This window comes from Histoplasma capsulatum, genomic scaffold, assembly GCF_000149585.1.
Source record: "Histoplasma capsulatum NAm1 scaffold_3 genomic scaffold, whole genome shotgun sequence".
In the NCBI taxonomy this organism is placed as follows: Eukaryota; Fungi; Ascomycota; class Eurotiomycetes; order Onygenales; family Ajellomycetaceae; genus Histoplasma; species Histoplasma mississippiense.
In genome coordinates, this window is record NW_001813980.1 from 2,255,437 (window position 1) to 2,273,471 (window position 18,035).

Sequence of the window (18,035 nt, forward strand, 5' to 3'; positions counted from 1 at the left end):
AGCTCATTGCCGCCATAAATCCGAAATTTGACCCTGCAATAACAACCCGACAGCTTTCGGTAAAGACAGGCTCTCAGCCTTATCAGCAGTGCCTGAAAACCCTAAGTCACAAGAGTGTAAGATGAAACGAACCAGAGATCGCTTTAGCCGCTGTGTCCCACACTTGGGATCTAAAACCGATAGAGATTTATACTCTGTCTAAATACTTTTCTCGATTGGTTCCTGGCTGAAGGTGTTAATTCTCTTAGTCATGATGTGGAACGTTGTGGAGGTGATGATCAGTGTCCTTATAACATCTTTGAGAATCTGGCATCTGGACTCTCGCAACCAAGTAAGCTGAGCATATTTTCACCAACCGTATGTCTGTGATGTAAATGCTAATTAATTGCTATAGTGAGTTTGAATCAGGCGACTTAGCAAACTGAATCCCCAATCATCAAGCATTAAAAAAACACTGAGCTTGTTGCCGCCAGTGTATCTGAGCTACCCCAATCACAAAAAAATCCATTTCCATGAAAAAGTGTCTACATCGAGATGGATACCGCTGTGTAATAACTCAACAGATGGATATTTGTCACTGTTAAGGCAACACACATCACACCATTCCTTATACCGCTTGGCATAACTCCTCACTACATCTCAAATCATAGCTTTTTTTCTACTTCTATATCAACTTCTTCTTCTTTTTTTTTTTTTTTTTTTTTTTTTTTTTTTTTTTTTTTTTTAGTAATTTGCTAATTTAATACAGAATGAAAATAATACTACAAACATATGGAAGACTTTATTTCACTGTTTTCCATCTGTACAACGAAATTGGTATGGGTGCAGAAAATACCAATAGTCTGTTGAATGGAATAACATTTGAGGGACACTATGCATAATCAGTTTCGAAAATTTTTGACGTGCTTTTGAACCTACAGTAAGAGTACATTTTCTAGAGAATTTTCAAAATTATTGACGAAAAGTATCAGGATACTCCAAATGTGTTTAATTTCAAGGCCTACTCAACATACCCCACTGGGGAAATGGTGTTCTTTGCCAAACGATGGAAAATTTTACAATGCTGCAAGGCCCAGGAGCCGAAGATGAGATGCTCCTGTCTCGTGATCTTTAGAGTGTCATTGGAGAGTTGCGAAATATTAATGCCGCTGGTATGAATGAAGTTATAGATCAGATCACACAAGCGTGGAAAGACTTGGAGGAAAGTGGTGGTACGCACGGTTGCCTGAGGGCGGATGGGCTGGGCTGAAATTTCAGGCTTTCTGAAGGCTGCTTTCTGGGCCAACGGTTCCTGGATATTGCCTTAAAAGGAGTTGTAAGGTTAAAAGTGATTGCTTTTGAGATCGGAGCGTGATATCTCCCTGTCGGTATCTTTCCAGATCTTACCTGATCACGCAGAGCGCATCCAAACTGACGTCACTCGCCGCATGGGGATTGTATCCAACATCAAATCCACCGCCCTGATTTTCTGTTTATTTGCTCTACATTGGCCTTGCAGTGGGAACCAAGTACGGGTAGGCATCAAGTACTCGACAAGAAGATCACATCGGAGGCTAAGGCTATAGGGGTCCAGACCCGGTCTATAGTTAAACCTGCCGGGTGCCAGGCGGCCCGGAGGCGCCCGTGGCAATTCGCTTCGCCCCCACTACTCGTCTGGGACTTGTAGTCAGTCAAACACCCATGGATTTTTGTTGGAAGCCGAGCTTAAGTAATGGTGGCTTATCTGGTTAACTACACAACTACTCCGTACAGAACACTCAAAAAACGACATTCGGCAGAGTTCAAACTTATCGTGACGTTCACAACCCTTTATTTCGCTTTAAACCCACGAATTGAACCGGATCTTAGCCATTAGTCTAATCTCTAATTCTAACACCTCATTCCTAACCCTACGCCATCCCTAGCCCTCTGTTAGTTGGGGTGAGAGAGTATCGCAAGAAATGTTGTTGCGTGCTATATACAATAGATTCAAAATGCATCTACCAAAGTTCTAGGCCATTGGGGCGAAACAGCTTGAGTTACCACCAGCCAATCGAATCCCTCCAACAAAAGCTTAGCTCAGATCAAGTGACTGCCAACCACCTTGGACGCTGCGACGAACGAGCTCCTTGTTCCTGTCGCTTGGAAATATCAAGGATGCTAATGGCCTTAAACAGACCAGGAACTTCGCGATCAGAGGTAGCGCATGTTTGCTTCTTACTCTACAGGGATCCTTATCGATGACGTTTCTGCCCTGCAGCATTATTGTTATTATTAGTACTATCCTCATTTCGCCAGGAAACACAGCTGTGCATGCCTATTGATCACTCTCGGTCATTCGAAACAGGACCTTATCTTCGCTTGTTAACATCCTTGGGCGTAGTTGCGCGGGTGCGTACCAACCGCCTGTGGATGCGGTAGAGATACATCAGCATCGCGCACCGGCGCTTTTCTTTCTGACAGAAGTCGGGACTAGCCAGGGGGTGAATATCTTCGCTAACATGCACATTTCCTCTAGAATTTTTTTTTTTCTTCCGAAAATCTCCTACCTCCCCATATTTTATACAAGGGGGTTATGTATTTTCTTCCACGAACCATGAACATGGAAGCACAGTTTCTCCATGCTCAACCTCGCAAACTGAACGCGAACATCTTAAAGCCGTAGGTGGAGTGCTCTCACCAGCAGCTGTTACCACTCTTGATTTCTCGTGGCTGGGATGTATTTTGCCTGTCGCAAAACTTACAGATGCGGTATGCCATTTTTTTCTTTTATATTATTAATACTGACAACCTGAATTTGAGTTTGGACACAGAATACTCCGCGCTTATGCCCTGGGATATCTTACTGTCACTGGACCTAAACTCATAGCTTTTCTCCATGTAATTCGCAGAAAAGATTTGAACGACGAAGAGAAACTCAATCGCGTGCGTCTGGATTCCTTAAAATCCCCCTACATTAGTTTTCTGATTTACGTATCTATTCACTCGAACTACGGATGGACTCTACCAACCAGAAAAGTACTGACTTTTGGCGGCCCCCTTAATAGCTTTTTAAGATTTTAAGTAGACCATTTCGTTGGAACAGGTTTCCGACTTTTTGCGCCTTGCTCGCCGGAGGGTCAACTCTACTACCAGCAGTCTTTGAGTCTCTCTTCACGAGATTCACGAGAACTTGGACTAAGGGAAACGGCAAAGCTCGGCCCGCCATAACACAGTGTTTATTGCGCACTATTCGCTTTCTTTCAGCCCTTTTTTCCGCGTGGGTCTGCTTTCCCATCATTAACTCTAATGGTGAAGTCCCGCCAAGTGCTGCTACTTCGCGTTCGGAGGAAGAGGCTGCGATAGCCTCAAAGACAAAACGGAGAAACCAAAGCAAAGCTCCAGAGCCCCCTGGTCTGGCCGGGAAAACACTTGACCTAAGTCTTTTTGCGGTCATCAGAGCAACGGATGCTGTCGCATGCATGGCATGGGAACATTGGCGAAAACGTAGAGAGGCACGAAGTAAATGGACATATGCGGAGTCTATCTCTCCACGATTAGCAGACGCTGGAGTCTTTGCTACAAGCTCTGCCATAATCATGTGGGCGTGGTTCTATCTACCAGAGAGATTACCAGCCGCCTACAGCAGGTGGATCGAAGACGCTGCGCAGATTGATAACCGGCTGATCGAAACACTCCGCTCAGCCAGACGGACCGAGTGGGAGTACGGAAAACCATCAGAAAATAAACCTCCATTACAATCCATGTGCGATGATTATAACTTACCTCGGGAATGGGGGGATCCAGAGAAGACAATCCCTTTCCCCTGCGAGCTTGTGCACATGGGCTGCGGCCCCAGCTGTGAAAAACATGCCCTATGGAGATTTGCCAAAGCCTTCCACTTCGCCTGTGCCACATATCTACCAATCCATCTCGCGTTGCGTTGGCGATCACGGTCCGTAACCGTATTCGTCGACGCGGTGAAAAACGCACTCCGCTCCTCTACCTTTCTCGGTTGCTTTATTAGTATTTTCTACTACTCCGTTTGTCTGGCCCGAACGAGACTGGGACCTAGGTTATTTAGCCCGAAGCTTGTCACGCCTATGATGTGGGACTCCGGGTTATGTGTTGCTGCTGGATGCTTGATGTGTGGGTGGAGCATTTTGGTTGAGAACGCGAAGAAGAGGCTGGAGCTTGCGCTTTTTGTGGCGCCCAGGGCTGCGGTGACGATGTTGCCGCGAAGATATGATAAGAAGGTATGTTTTCAAGATAGAGATGCCACCAAGCGGAAAATTTTCCTCACTGAATATGCCTGAATTTGTCCTTGTTACACAACTTCTTTTTATTTTCTTACTTTTTTAAAAACGAAAAACTAACCCTTCCTCCTCTGTCTCAAAACAGCATCAATGGAAAGAGCAAGCCGCATTCTCCGTGAGCACCGCAATACTCATAACTGCTATCCAGGAGAGACCAGAAATGATCCGAGGGGTATTTGGAAGGGTCCTGGCCCCGGTTTTCAATCATTAGATCTCTTGAAAGCTCTGGAGGTTTATTCGCGACAGCCAATACAATATATATAACTTAGTGTAATGTTTTATTATCATACGATGTCTATCATATTCTGCAGTAAGCTTTCTTTGATTGATTTTTCTTCTATATAAAATGGTGAAATGACACTTGACTTTGTTTTGAACCAGCTTTGAAGAAAATATCCATCGTATTTAACTGAAACTGTAGAATGAGTATCGTATAATCACGTGATTGTCGTGGGTATCCATCGGGATTCGATCTCGCTCAAGCGATCTTAGAATTTCCCTCATCGATTAGATCAAACCCATTCTCACAAATGCTAGAGAAATACGATTTGTTACTATGGTGCCACGGATAGCTTCTATATGGAGTCGAAGGCTTCTAGGGCCGGAGCCACTTTCCATTTACTCTTTTGCATGCAGACAACAGCGTCATGTCTCCCGACGACCTTTTTCTACCCCATCTGCACGACAACAGCAGATTCCCTCGCCCTCTCTACAGAGTAAGATGTCGTATTCTAAAAATCAATCTTCCTTGTAAGTTGTAATTTTTCAGTCAGCCCTTCTTTTTTCACAGTCGATTTACAAAAATATGCCAATGCCTCTCTTTTAGGTACTATACCATCAGCTTAATTATCGGAACTGTTGCTCTCGCATACGGGTCGGTTCCCATGTATAAAATGGTACTTCGTCTTTTATTTTCTTTTGATATATATTTCTTGACTATCCAACAGTTTCCGCACGACGTCTACATATTGTCGCTAACATGAGTTAAACGGTAAAAATAGATATGCCAACAGACCGGCTGGAACGGTCAGCCTGTCCAAACGCACCGCACAGAAGAAAACCCCGCCTCTCGCCTCAAACCTGTAACCTCATCCCGTCGATTACGAATTACATTCAACGGATCGGTATCCGACGTCCTACCCTGGAAATTCACCCCTCAGCAGCGGGAAGTTAGAGTTCTCCCGGGAGAAACGGCGTTGGCGTTTTATACAGCAACAAACAAGGGTCCCGAGGACATCATCGGCGTTGCTACGTACAGCGTTACTCCGGCGCAGGTCTCTCCATACTTCAGCAAAATTCAGTGCTTCTGCTTCGAGGAACAAAGATTGAGCGCGGGCGAATCTGTGGATATGCCGGTATTTTTTTTCATAGATCCGGATTTTGTCAATGATCCGGCTATGAGAAACATTGAAACTATTACACTGTCGTATACTTTTTTCAGTAAGTTGGAGACTTCAATTAGAGTCGGTGTCCGGTGGATTTTTCGGATTAGCAACTAATGGAACACTCTACTGCAGAGGCTCGATATGATTCAAATGGGGTACTGAAGCCGATTACAGGAATGGCGATTCCAACCTAGTCTTCTCACTTCAATTGCCCAAACAAACTGCCCACTAGCATTAGGTTTTGCGGACAACATCTCAATGCCTTTTCCATTCAGAATGGTTGTGGACTGGTGAATCATTCTTGCAAGATTGGATAACCAATTCCACCTACAGTCCGCCTTATTACATTGCGATCGAACAGTTCGAACGAAAACTATTACACCTACCGGCCCAACGGCGATAACTGTACATAGAGAAATCATTTGAAGTATTATGGCTTTTTGTAACTATTATCTGTACACTATCTTTTTTGGGGGCGGCGATCAGAGTTTCAAATCATAAACGGCGTTCTTTGGGATAAACTGGATGTTTCTGAGAATGAAATACCAGTAATGAGCATGTCTCTTCTCACATCTACATAGAACTATATTCAAATAATTTCAACGTTGAATGAATACGGTACTACTCTGTACTTCCTGCTTTTCGGTCTTCCCCCTCACACCGTTGGAGTAGTAAGCAGAAGCACAGACCACCAATTAATCGCGCCTAAAGCCAGCACGCGTCAAAGTTAAATCTCTCCGATATGAAGTTGTCCACGGTTGAACACCTACATTTCACACCCCAATACCCTATTTACCATTGACAAATGGCACTTCTCGTTGATAGGCTTAGGCCTAGAAGCCTTGATGCTCTCACCTACCATAATGACCTTTCTGCTCGATTAAAATCGCTTGTAAGAAATCAACAACTCAAGCAAAACAAGTAGTCCTTCTCCACTGACTAGAGTACCTTCACAGGCGCAAAGCGGTGATTTCCCCCACCTTCTCGTTTATGGACCGTCGGGGGCAGGAAAGAAAACCAGAATAATTGCTACACTTAAAGAACTCTTTGGTCCCGGAGTCGAAAAGATTAAGATCGATGCGCGGATCTTTCAAACCACCAGCAATCGCAAGCTGGAATTCAACATTGTCTCCTCCATCTACCACCTTGAAATCACGCCGTCCGATGTCGGGAATTACGACCGGGTTGTGGTGCAGGAGCTTCTAAAGGAGGTTGCGCAAACGCAGCAGGTCGACTTGTCCGCGAAGCAGCGATTTAAGGTCGTTGTGATTAATGAGGCAGATCATCTCACGCGAGATGCGCAGGCAGCCCTACGAAGAACGATGGAAAAATACAGTCCAAACCTGAGACTTATTCTTCTTGCCAACAGCACAGCGAATATCATCGCTCCCATTCGATCCAGAACCCTCCTTGTTAGAGTCGCCGCGCCCGCCGAGGCTGAAATATGCCAAGTGTTGAAACTTGCAGTGAAAAAAGAAGGCTGGACAGAGGCGCCAGGCCTTAACAAGCGGATAGCTAAGGAGAGCGGGCGGAATCTTAGGCGTGCTCTTCTCATGTTAGAAGCTATATATGCACAGAAGTGAGCTCCGATCAACAGCTTTCGCCAGCCCCGAGAGATAAGATCGACTAACTAAAGTTCATTACCAACAGCGAGAAAGTCACGGATGATACTCCTATCCCGCCACCAGACTGGGAGGCATTGATATCCTTGATTGCGGATGAAATCATGGCAGATCGTTCGCCTGGAAGAATTCTTCAGGTTCGAGCAAAATTATACGACCTGTTAACGCATTGTATCCCCCCAACAACCATACTCAGGGTGAATCATGCAACCTCCATTCAATCTATAGAATTTTGAAATTTGTATACTAACTTTTGATCCGTAGACATTGACTTTCAAACTAATACCCAAAATCGACGACGCGTTGAAACCTGAAGTTATTAAATGGGCAGCCTTCTACGAACATAGAATAAAGCTTGGAAGTGTACGTTAATAAAGAAGTGGATGTGTTCTACAGAACAACATGCTAATGGTGTAAATCGTCACAGAAAGTTATATTTCATCTTGAAGCGTTTGTTGCCAAATTTATGCGAGTACTCGAGAGGTAAGTTTCATTGCACCCAGATTTCATGCACGTGTCCTGCCACATTTACCTTTTTTTTTCTTCTAACGATATAGCAGTTATTTGATGGGCCTTGAATTCTAAATACTTGCACCTCTCTCCATGTCGTTAGCGTGTAGCGTTACCTGGCTTTTTTGTGACTGGTTTTTGTTCCGAGAAATTTGCGAAATTGGGATCTAGCTTATTGCTATCCGATGGTTTATGGCTTGGTCTTGAGGTGCATCGAGTAAGGGAGAATAATATGCCATCGTCCAACACTACAATCCAATTGTACAAAATCAATTGTATTCATTTCCCACTTTATAATCCCAAAATGCCCGTTGCCAATTCCTACAACCTCGCCGCAGTAAATTTCCAGGCATGATCCGTGTTATATTTTCCGCACCGCAGGAATACAAACCAGCGTTTATCTGGGGAAAGTCTTCTATTCTTGGAGATATGTGAATATTACAACGCCGTGATGTACATGTAAACTGAGAAAAAAAGAAGGATATTTATTGCGAAGGAGCGGAACCCTCTGGGGAAGATGGAGGGTTTTTTTTCTCTGAATTCAATGGAACTTCTCTCCGCGCCCTCTTCAATGACTCCAGCGTGACACCATTTTGCAATTTCGTAAGACCCACTATGGGAGGATCGCCCTTTTTCACGAATTCATAGAGCCCTATGAGGAAGATTCGGGGTCAGCTTCTCCTCTACAGCCAGTCTGCGACAGTGGAATATCCAGCCCGAAAACCATGATCTAGTTCAAAGAAACATACCAGGCATCTTGGCCGCTGCCAACCTAAACGCCTCCCGCGCCACCTTCTCATGGAGATCCCCCTTCAGCTCGAAAATGATTCGATTAACCGCGACTCTTGCAGCCCAATAATCGAATTTACCCTTGCCCTTCCCCATACGCTGCTCGTTACCACTTGTATAGACACCGATATTAGCAGCTACTCGTGGGTAGAATTTGTACTTCATGCCTCTGAGTCGTTTCTGGATCGTTTCATAGCCGATCTTCAGCTGATCTGCCGACACTCGACGGTCATGATCCTTCATCCGAAGGCCATAGTCGCCCCAGATGACCGTTGTTCCCCGGGAGGAACCACCGGTGGGCATTCGAGGACGGCCCTTTTGCGACTTCCGTTTCTCGCGGTGTTTTGGGACTAGCCAGTTGAAGGATGGGAAGGTCGTGGAGAAACATCGTGCGGAAGCGGGTAAGGTCGTGGAAGCTTTTTATATCAAAAACTATGCGTAAGATTTATGTGCTTTAGAGCGTGATCTAGGGGGGGGGGAGGGATTGTACTCACATGTAGATCGCAGAGAGTTTAACTGAAGCCCCTGGAAAATATTTAATCGGGGGGTCATGTTTCCGACGTGGAATTGAATCGTTGTTGCTCTCAACGGACGGCGGCGTCATTCATCGCTGTGAAATGCGAAATAATCCAAAGCGTGCACGGGCCATTAAAAGGAACCTAACCTCTGCTGACATAATCCACAGCGAGCATAACTACTCCGTACTGAACTAACTACTCAACACCACCAGTTAGTTGAAACTACATTTTTTCAAACATGGTTATTCACAAATAGTCAATAAAATTATAAACTAACTAGTTGGTTAGTTAGCTATACAAAACAAGTCCTTTGGAACTTGTGTTTCTTACTCACAAAGGAATATGCGGTCAGAAGTGAGGAAATTACCCACGCGATCTTTCTTCAGCACAGAGGGAGACCTTCCCAATCGAAGTGCCCGATCAAGCGTTCCGAGTTTTGTCTTCGGGCGATGTGAATAACTTCATTGCCGGCTGGCAAACATAGAGAGGTTGGATCTTTCAAAGTTTTGTGATATTCAAAAATAACACTGACAACGCATAAGGAAAATGCGGCTTGATGTTGACTAAAATTACTACGAGCTATGTATATCTTGATAAACGGATAGGGTCCTCAGAACCAGGACGGAATAAAAATGGTACTGTACATTTCGATCTTCCTTCTAGAATCCTTCTCCTTATTAATCAATGCCTCAAAACCCAAAGTTCTCCAATTCTACCGGTCATCCTGCTTTTTCCCCCTCCTGGCACTTGTGCGTCGATTCTTGGATATTTCCTGAGACCTAGCCGATAATACGGACTTTGAATTGGCTGCAGTGGCTTGCTTTGGTCTTCGTTTGGATACAGCCTTATGCGATTTGGTAGACGCCGTCTCACCTGGAATTTCAGTTTCCCTAGGCTCCGGTGGTTGCTGTTGTTGTAGTCGTTTGCTTCTACGTAGAGGTGTGCTAGCAGGTTTAGAGAGTGTTCAAGTTACATCTGGTCCCGGTAACGACGGACCACCAGAGGTTACCTCTGCGGATGAATTCGGTGGTTGCCGACGTCCACGTCGTCTCTCTGGGGAAGACTTTGATACCCTTGATGAATGTACCGGGCCTAGAAAACTTTTGTTGAGTGGTGGTTGTCTATCTTCGCTAGAAAATCTTTGTCCGCCAGATCGTTCCATCCGCCCCGTCACGGGAGAATCATCCTCTCCTCGTTGTCTCCCGGAAGGTGGGTTCGATTCCAGGGAATCCTCGGCGTCACCGTTAGCGAATCTGACCGAGTTATCCGCAGAATGTCCTCGCTGAGGTTTGCTCACTACACCAGATGTTTGGCGAGCATCTGTTTCATCGGGAGGAATGGGGTCAAAAAGACGTGGCAGAGGTGCTTCTCCAGCATCGTGGGAGTCATTCCCAAGGGAGTTCACCTGAGGAAGCGGGAGAAGATCAGCTCCAATCTCAAGAGGCCTCTCATGCTTCCAGCTCATCCCAGGTAGTATACCCCACTTTACGTCCCAAATCCCTCGTCGGACCCAAGTGCTCTTGATATTCTCGTACGCTTGAGTATTAATGTCGTCCTCGGTAGTAGCAGGGGCAGTGACTTCCTCACTCCCTGTCTTTCCTTGGATCAGTCCACCCCCCTTCAACACCTGGTAAACAAACTGATGAAAAGGGCGTGAAGCCTCACGTTCACACTTGAGTGCGGCCCGCCGCTCTGCAATAAGTTGCTTCTCTTGATCACTCTTTTGCCGCCTGGGTTTTGGCTCTGTCGGGAAAAAAGAGAAGCGAGGTTGGGGTGTCACTACTCTATCAGTGTCCGATTCCGAGTCAGATTCTTCTAGCTCTTCATGCTTCCACTTCGTTGAAGCTAAAGTAGTCCTACTATTCCACTTGTCGTTCCAGATGCCCTGCTCGATCCACCGCTTCTTAATATTTACCTCCGCCAGTCGGTAGAAGCTTATTCCAACCGGCACATGTTCTGTCCTGTCCATAGCTGCTTTGAAGATCCGGTTTTCTTCCGCCTTCCTCTGAGACGTGAATTGTTCGTAAGGACTGGACGCTCCCCGCTCCCTAATGAGACGAAACCGTTGCTCTTCGCGTCGTTGATTCTCTTCGCGTATTCGCTGGTCCTCACCAGGCGGAATTGGACTCTGAGACAATGTTGAGTTGTGTGACTGATGAGATTTGTATGATGGTGGAGAATCGCTGAATCGTCTTCTTGTGTGATCGAGTAGCTGCGGATCCTGCTGCAACGCTTCCAAGGCCCTTTGAGCCCTAACTAGCCCATCCCCTCGAATATCTGGAAAAGCCATGGCAAGTTGTTTGCTATCAGCAGATATCAGCAGAGGCGAGATCGCGACGTAGGGCAAAAAGTAATGTGGTGGTGGTGTGAAAAAGCACGCGATGATGGAAGCTCTCTCCAATAGCCCTGGAGTTCACTCAACAAAATTCGCGGCAATTGACCCTGTGTGCAGTTTATATTTTTCACACTTGGAATGGCGCGTTTGCCAAGCAGGGCTACACGATGGCTGCCGAAAGGGGCGTCGCCCCATTCGACTCCGCTAGAGTCGCTTGGCCGGCCAAACAGGGATTGTTGGGCTGGACATTTCCATGCGACAACCAATACGACGACCGTCTTTCACACCCTGGACAGTTGGCAACGAGGCAACATGGGGCTACAAAGAGCTGGAGGGGTTCAAATTTGCAGACTGGAACAACCATGGCAGAGTTCAAAGTTGAATGCAGCTTAGGGTCGGAACTTGGTTTTATTTGAGTTGAAATGGCACCTCTCTGCCGCTGAGATGATAGGGAAGAACTGGAAAATCATCTCCCCGGACATAGAAGACAATCCCCGCGTCGCTCGGACTATCGACGACGCGGAAACTGTCTTGCCCTCTCGGCGAGAAACCAGGCCACACACGTCGGGACGGGTTGAGCTAAAGATGAGATACGCAACAATTGATAGGATTGGATCCGGGAATTTTGGGGAAGTATACAAAGTCGTTGACGCGGACTTGGGCAGGCTCATGGCCGTTAAGATATTAAAAAAAAAAGACGCCTGTGAGTGGAGCAACAGAAGAACAGGTTGCTGCATCGAGGAAATCGGCGTATCATGCACTGAAGCGTGAAGTAGAAACTCTTGCCAGGATCAGCCATGTGAGTTAGACTCCCAAGGTCATTTTGCAGACGAACTAATGTGCTCCAGCCATATATTGTTGATTATATCGCCTCCCAAGGCTGGGGCGGACCCAATGTTGAGATATTCATGGGTCTAAAAGAAGGGACATGGAGTCATTAGTCGAGATCGGGTCTGCCGCCGGCTTCGAGCCTCTCCTTTTCCATCATATGCTCCAAGCACTCGATTGCCTTGCATTCCACGGCCTCATTCATCGAGACGTGAAGCCGGAGAATATCCTCTACGTAACGGGTTCGGATGGCCAGTATTTATTCCAGCTCGGAGATTTTGGTCTTTGCAACCGTAAAGTCGTTGCCGAATCTGCTGTCGGAACTTTACTTTACATGGCCCCTGAGATATTCTATGAAACGGAGCAAACCCATAAAGTAGACGTTTGGTCGCTCTTTGTCACGATGTTGTGGACACTTGATACAGGATTTCGTCAGATTTGCGGAAGTTTCAATGGCGTAGGTGAGATTCATCAGGCTATCTCGCTTGCGGCCTCGCAGTTACCCACTGTTGCACGAATCAAAGAAATGGCGATCGTTGATGCGGAAAATCGTGCTTCAGCGGCGCAAATGCTTCTCAAACACTTCAATGGGAAAGGGCTCAGTACTCCTCAGAATCAGGTCCCAGCTTTGCGGACCACTCCCGCAGGCCCGGCAACCCCCGTCTCTAGAACAGGACAGCCAAAAGGTCCACAGAATCATGCGAGTCCACCCACAGCTGCAGGTCAATACGGAGTCGGTCAAGCTCTTCAAGATCCTTCGCAAAGACTAGCATTAGATCCAATGACCGATGTGCGCCTGGGACAAGCATTCAGTCCCCCATTTGCAGAGAATCCTCAAATTCCTGGCAACGCCCCATTTGGCAACGCCGACCTTAGGCCGAGGAAGAGCAGAGAAAGGGCCCACTTTTCCTGAAATCCACCACCGCCGTGGAATGTGAAGATGATATGCTTCGTCGTCGTATCTGTCTACATATCTCTACTTCGTTGAGCTGGCAACCAGAGAAAGAATCTAGACGGCATCTTCACGTGGGCAATTCAAGCATGGGCAGGCAAGGTTAACCGCTCGACCAAAATGGTCATAAACTATAACAGCTAGCAGGAGGGAGAGCCTGTACGGATGTACTCTACATGTAGTTTCTTTAGTTGAAATCCCCAGGTGGGGTTGCGAGTCCTTTACAACATGGTAAATGTACACTTTTAATTTGTTTTTATATTGTTGATATTTCATTGATACTTGTTGATAATCAACTTGATATTATTTTTGTTATTGTTGCTATCTAGCTACTTCGAGTAGTTTTTCTGTAACTAAGATGAATGTAAATTACTGTACATAATTATAAAGATCACACGTTGAATAGAATATCAGAGTTGTCTAATAAAGATGTTGGTGAAGATATCAACATCTTTTCTGATTACTATATTCAATAACTACTCCAAATTGTATATAAAATAGAGCCCTACCTACCAACAAATCTACATACTCAATAATAACATCACCATCTAGCTACCCACCTACTTATCAATGCCAGCTTACAAGCTGACTAGCTGCCTATCTACCTGCTTATCTATCTACTGACCTGGCTGAATGATTGATATCCACTGATGATATCTATTGATGAGAGCTAGCAACGATATCTAGTGATGATATCTGCGATGATATCGTTTAATAGCAACATAATGAATAATATGACTTCGGACTTTCGCTCTGTCTTGCCACAGCTGCATGCTCCATGAAGCCCCTGCTATAGAGTGTTGTGCCTGAGCTTTTCCACCCTTTGAAGGAATTAAAGACGCCTTCATCCCCTGGGATTTAGAGGTTCGTTTGCCCATTCTCAGAAGAGGGGGTGATAGAGGCAGGCTGCCCCTAGTAAGTGATGTGCAATAGTAGTAATAAATATGGACTTGTGATCATTCTGTGTCTGTGCAGAAGATGCTGAGAGAAGAATATATATATATATATATATATATATATTGACTGTCTATTTAAATACAGTTTAGATAAGGAGGAAGGGTTAGCAGATAAGAGAGTTGACACCATCAAAAGTGGACTGTACTTGTACGAGCCGGAAGCGGCGCAAAAGAAAATCCGGACATCCCGCTAAATAGGCACATGGGCTGACCGAGTCCGCCATACCCATCAACCCCGGGAGCATCAGAGACAGGGAAACAATCGTGAAACTGGACAGAAATCCAGCTCTACACATAGTGAAACCAGAGGATATACAAACATAAGCGAACAAAGCACTACAATCAATAGCCAATCTCACTAGGGAAGACGCTGCGCATCAGTGCATCAATGCCCCTCCACTAACCACCTCTTGGCTGAGCAACAAATTAAGATGGCGTTGCATCGCGCGATAGTGAACGAGCCAACCGCCAGAGAACATGAAGTCCTCAAAATTGCGTATGATGGCCTCCGAATTACGGAAGAGCAGCTTCAAGATGTGGAGCGTGAGATCTGTCGTTTGATGTCCGCCAAGATGATGTGGTTCCCCGAGCAATCCAGTTTATCACGCGACTTTCATCAGAAATGGGATGAAGGTTTCGGGGACGGAGACCTGCCCCCGTCAGAATGGTGGAAATGGGCAGCCCACAATGGTCTCTTCGAGTCCGTGGATAATCTGGACCGAGAACTGGAGAAAGCAAATGCATCAAAGGCAAAGTTTGAGGGTGTTCAAAGTGCTCTTCGATGCTGCATCAACAACTTGTCGCGTCCGTATCTGCGAAACTTAAATATTCTGGACTTGCCTAACGAGATTCTTCTCAAGGTCTTCGAGTTCGTGGAAGACAAGTTTGAATTCCCATTGCTATTGCCATTCTACCGTCAAGGCACAAAGGATATCAAGAACATACGCCTGGTCTGTTGGCGATTCTGTAACCTGAGCTCGCAGCTGCTCGTCCGTGTTGTGCGTGTCAACTTCAATGAGCTATCACTTGCGCGCCTAGAAGAGATTTCTCGCCATCCCACTATCTCCAAAGGCGTTCGTGCCGTTCAAATTGTCCTTCATTTTTACAACTTCTCATTCACCGACTTCCACCGGTTCATTTCATACCAAGCAGACGAAGTTGAAAACCATGTTGACCCTTTCGACCACGCGAAGATGTGGGAGAGTTTGGACATACCCGAGCAGACAGCATTGGAAATGGTTTCAAATGGAAGGGCGGTTATATCTACACTACGTCGACTTGAGTTAGCTGATCCTGATGATAACAGCGGATATTGTGAGGGCGACGAAGATCATCGAGCACGTCTGGGAGAAATACATCGACAGTATCTGATCCTTCTGGAGAAGCAGGAGTCACTAATAAGAACCAAAAAGTTATCTCAAACTGTTGGCTCTGCAATTTCCAGGATGCTGGGGCTGTGGAAGCTAGACTTTAACGATACGGATTTTGAATCCTTGAAGGACCGGCGACTGATGGTACCTGGGGGCAGTATCTGGGATGCACTACATCGTTACATGCTCCAGCCAATAACCGGCGATGATGCAAAGAAACATGGGCTCGAGCTACCTAATTATCAATGCATCGTCAATGTGATAGATTCTGTCCGAAGAGCGGGTACATTGCTTGACAACATCGATATCAAGCTGTCAACTCTGGGATATCCTGGGAGCTTAGCGCTGGCTCCGGATATCCGACGAGAGTTTTCGTCCAGAATGCAGCAGCTGAAGGAATTTGCATTCTCGTTTGAGGGCAATCTTACGGAGCAAGACGCAGATGATCTTAGCAAATTCCTGTCTGCCTTCTTGGACACATCAAGCCTACAAAATCTCAGATTGCATATGAGAGGCGAGGAGGCCGAAGCGGCAAGAATTGACGTGGGCCAAATCATAGGGTCAAAGTCCAGACATAAGTTGATCGACATCTCCTTTGACCAAGTCGCCATGGATCTTCCTAGGCTGCTGCGCTTCCTCGAACGGCTGCCGCAATCAATCCACTGCATCCACCTGCGGGATGTCCGTTTGCTTAGTGGTACCTGGAAAGAGGCTCTGGATGCGCTTCGGAAGAAGAGATCTCGTGTTGTGCTATTTAGCGAGCCGCAGGGCGCCGAGTGTGACAATATGCCACGCGAAGTCTACGAAAGTATATTCAGTACGGAGAACTGCGACGTCAGCAATGCCGAGCGTTACATCAGGAACTGGATCCCGTGGGAACCCAATCCCCTGCAGGCGCTTGAGGACGGGCTTTACAATGCGAACTGACCCAAGGGGCCTCCGATGGATAAGATGTTCATCGATGGCACTCTTGTGGCATATTGTGATGACTGTGGATCTCATGCAGGAATCTACTATGGGGGAGTCTATTGTGATTGATTGTTTGAAGAGGATAAAGAATACTTCTCATTATCTAACAATGTTTGAAGGCTTATTTAATAAGTTTTTCAAATACTGCTCTTCATTATTATTTCCATTATTAAGTGAATAGATATTGAAATAAAAAGATTCAATTAAACAGAGGAGAATACACTTGGTTCATTGATGTCAGAGAACTGATGTGGGCAATCAGTTTTCTGACTTTATATCAGAGTCAAATGAAGATTTGACATGAGTCAAGAGAATGTGTGCACTGTTCATCTTGAATGAGAGAAAGTTTCATCAATCAGCTTCATTAAAATTATATACTGTTTCTCATATCAGTGCAATAAATTTTTGAGATTGATAACCCCCAGTGTTGATGCTGACTCACTAGATTAGATCTTTACTCAAATAACAATCTGTCTATATATGCTTCTATCCGCATTCTAAATTGAAGCTTTCAATCACTGTGCTTCTTTATAAGCCGAAGTGGGGTTCTTGAGAAAAAGCAAAACGAAACCGTCACCCCGCTTGTTTTGAAAGGTGATGCATAGCTGGCTCCAGTGCATTAACAGTAGGTCAGACCACAACTTCTTATCTCTGGCTCTCAGATCTATTGCTCCCTCCCCACGCGGCCACTCAGGCAGTGGTTCCGGGATCGTGGTCCTTGACTGGCTCTGCCATGGGATCCCAATCATGGTCTGACTGGCCGGAGTGGCCTGGCTGGCCTTCTGGCGTTGCTCTCGCATCCAATGCTCCCGCCATCGCACGACCAGGACTGTCCCTGTCTTGTTGGGCCGTGGGCTAAACCACTAACTAGTGTACTTTGGACTAGCTGGAACCCCCTAAGGAACATGTTCATCCTTTCTGTCTGGGAACACATCAATATCTCTGGAACCTAACGGATCCAAAGGAATCATCTGTCTATTGGTTGTGCCATGAAAATATATTCTCTGTTCGAACGATTGAACCTCATCTTTGTACATTTTCTTCAGGGTCATTTTAGGTACCGGGTCCATATGTAGAATTGTGTTTATTTACGTGCATTGCTAAAATATACCTTTGAAGCTAGTATGGGTGTCTCTCTCACTTACTTCTTGGGGAGTTAGAAACAAAAACAGCTCTATCCAGGGGATCTCGATTCATGCGGTGCCTCCCCATTCTGCGCCCTCATAGATAACTCATTTGAGGCTATCAAAGGACAGGAAAAAGCGCTAAAAGGGAATCCATGAACTACCTCTGCATGTCTGGTATCTTCAGGGTGCCTGCAAACTCAGGACCAACTAGTTATTGTAACCTGATGTTAAGGAGCTGAGTGAGCATTGTCCCGTTCTCGAACCATCACTTCTAGCTGTCTCTATCGTTAGGACGTTGGAACACTCCCCTGTTGACCATCAACCACGCGCTCTGCAGGGTGAATACAAAGTCCCAAGCTTTCATTGTCTAAGCTCTTCGCTTTTTTGGCATCCTATGCTC

At 45.9% G+C, this 18,035-nt stretch overlaps 5 protein-coding genes across 5 annotated transcripts; 3 read left to right on the plus strand and 2 right to left on the minus strand.

The window, feature by feature from the left end:
* Positions 1-781: 781 nt before the first annotated feature.
* HCAG_03824 (predicted protein) lies at positions 782-2,408 on the minus strand (the record flags this gene model as incomplete). The annotated part of the gene is made up of 6 exons (XM_001541676.1): positions 782-842; positions 1,014-1,291; positions 1,593-1,653; positions 1,830-1,889; positions 2,201-2,233; positions 2,383-2,408. 6 exons carry the CDS (start codon positions 2,406-2,408, stop codon positions 782-784), a joined length of 519 nt encoding a protein of 172 aa, XP_001541726.1.
* Positions 2,409-6,464: 4,056 nt separating this feature from the next.
* On the plus strand, positions 6,465-7,866 carry HCAG_03825 (activator 1 38 kDa subunit; the record flags this gene model as incomplete). The annotated part of the gene is made up of 6 exons (XM_001541677.1): positions 6,465-6,551; positions 6,616-7,238; positions 7,310-7,478; positions 7,546-7,644; positions 7,709-7,764; positions 7,842-7,866. 6 exons carry the CDS (start codon positions 6,465-6,467, stop codon positions 7,864-7,866), a joined length of 1,059 nt encoding a protein of 352 aa, XP_001541727.1.
* Positions 7,867-8,474: 608 nt separating this feature from the next.
* HCAG_03826 (mitochondrial 54S ribosomal protein YmL47) lies at positions 8,475-9,132 on the minus strand (the record flags this gene model as incomplete). Its single annotated transcript, XM_001541678.1, has 3 exons — positions 8,475-8,485; positions 8,541-8,996; positions 9,075-9,132. The coding sequence occupies 3 exons, from the start codon at positions 9,130-9,132 to the stop codon at positions 8,475-8,477; spliced, it is 525 nt and encodes a 174-aa protein (XP_001541728.1).
* A 3,229-nt stretch (positions 9,133-12,361) lies between these two features.
* Positions 12,362-13,174, plus strand: HCAG_03827 (predicted protein; the record flags this gene model as incomplete). Its single annotated transcript, XM_001541679.1, has 1 exon — positions 12,362-13,174. The coding sequence occupies one exon, from the start codon at positions 12,362-12,364 to the stop codon at positions 13,172-13,174; it is 813 nt and encodes a 270-aa protein (XP_001541729.1).
* Positions 13,175-14,600: 1,426 nt separating this feature from the next.
* HCAG_03828 (predicted protein) lies at positions 14,601-16,466 on the plus strand (the record flags this gene model as incomplete). The annotated part of the gene is made up of 1 exon (XM_001541680.1): positions 14,601-16,466. One exon carries the CDS (start codon positions 14,601-14,603, stop codon positions 16,464-16,466), a length of 1,866 nt encoding a protein of 621 aa, XP_001541730.1.
* Between the last annotated feature and the right edge of the window lie 1,569 nt (positions 16,467-18,035).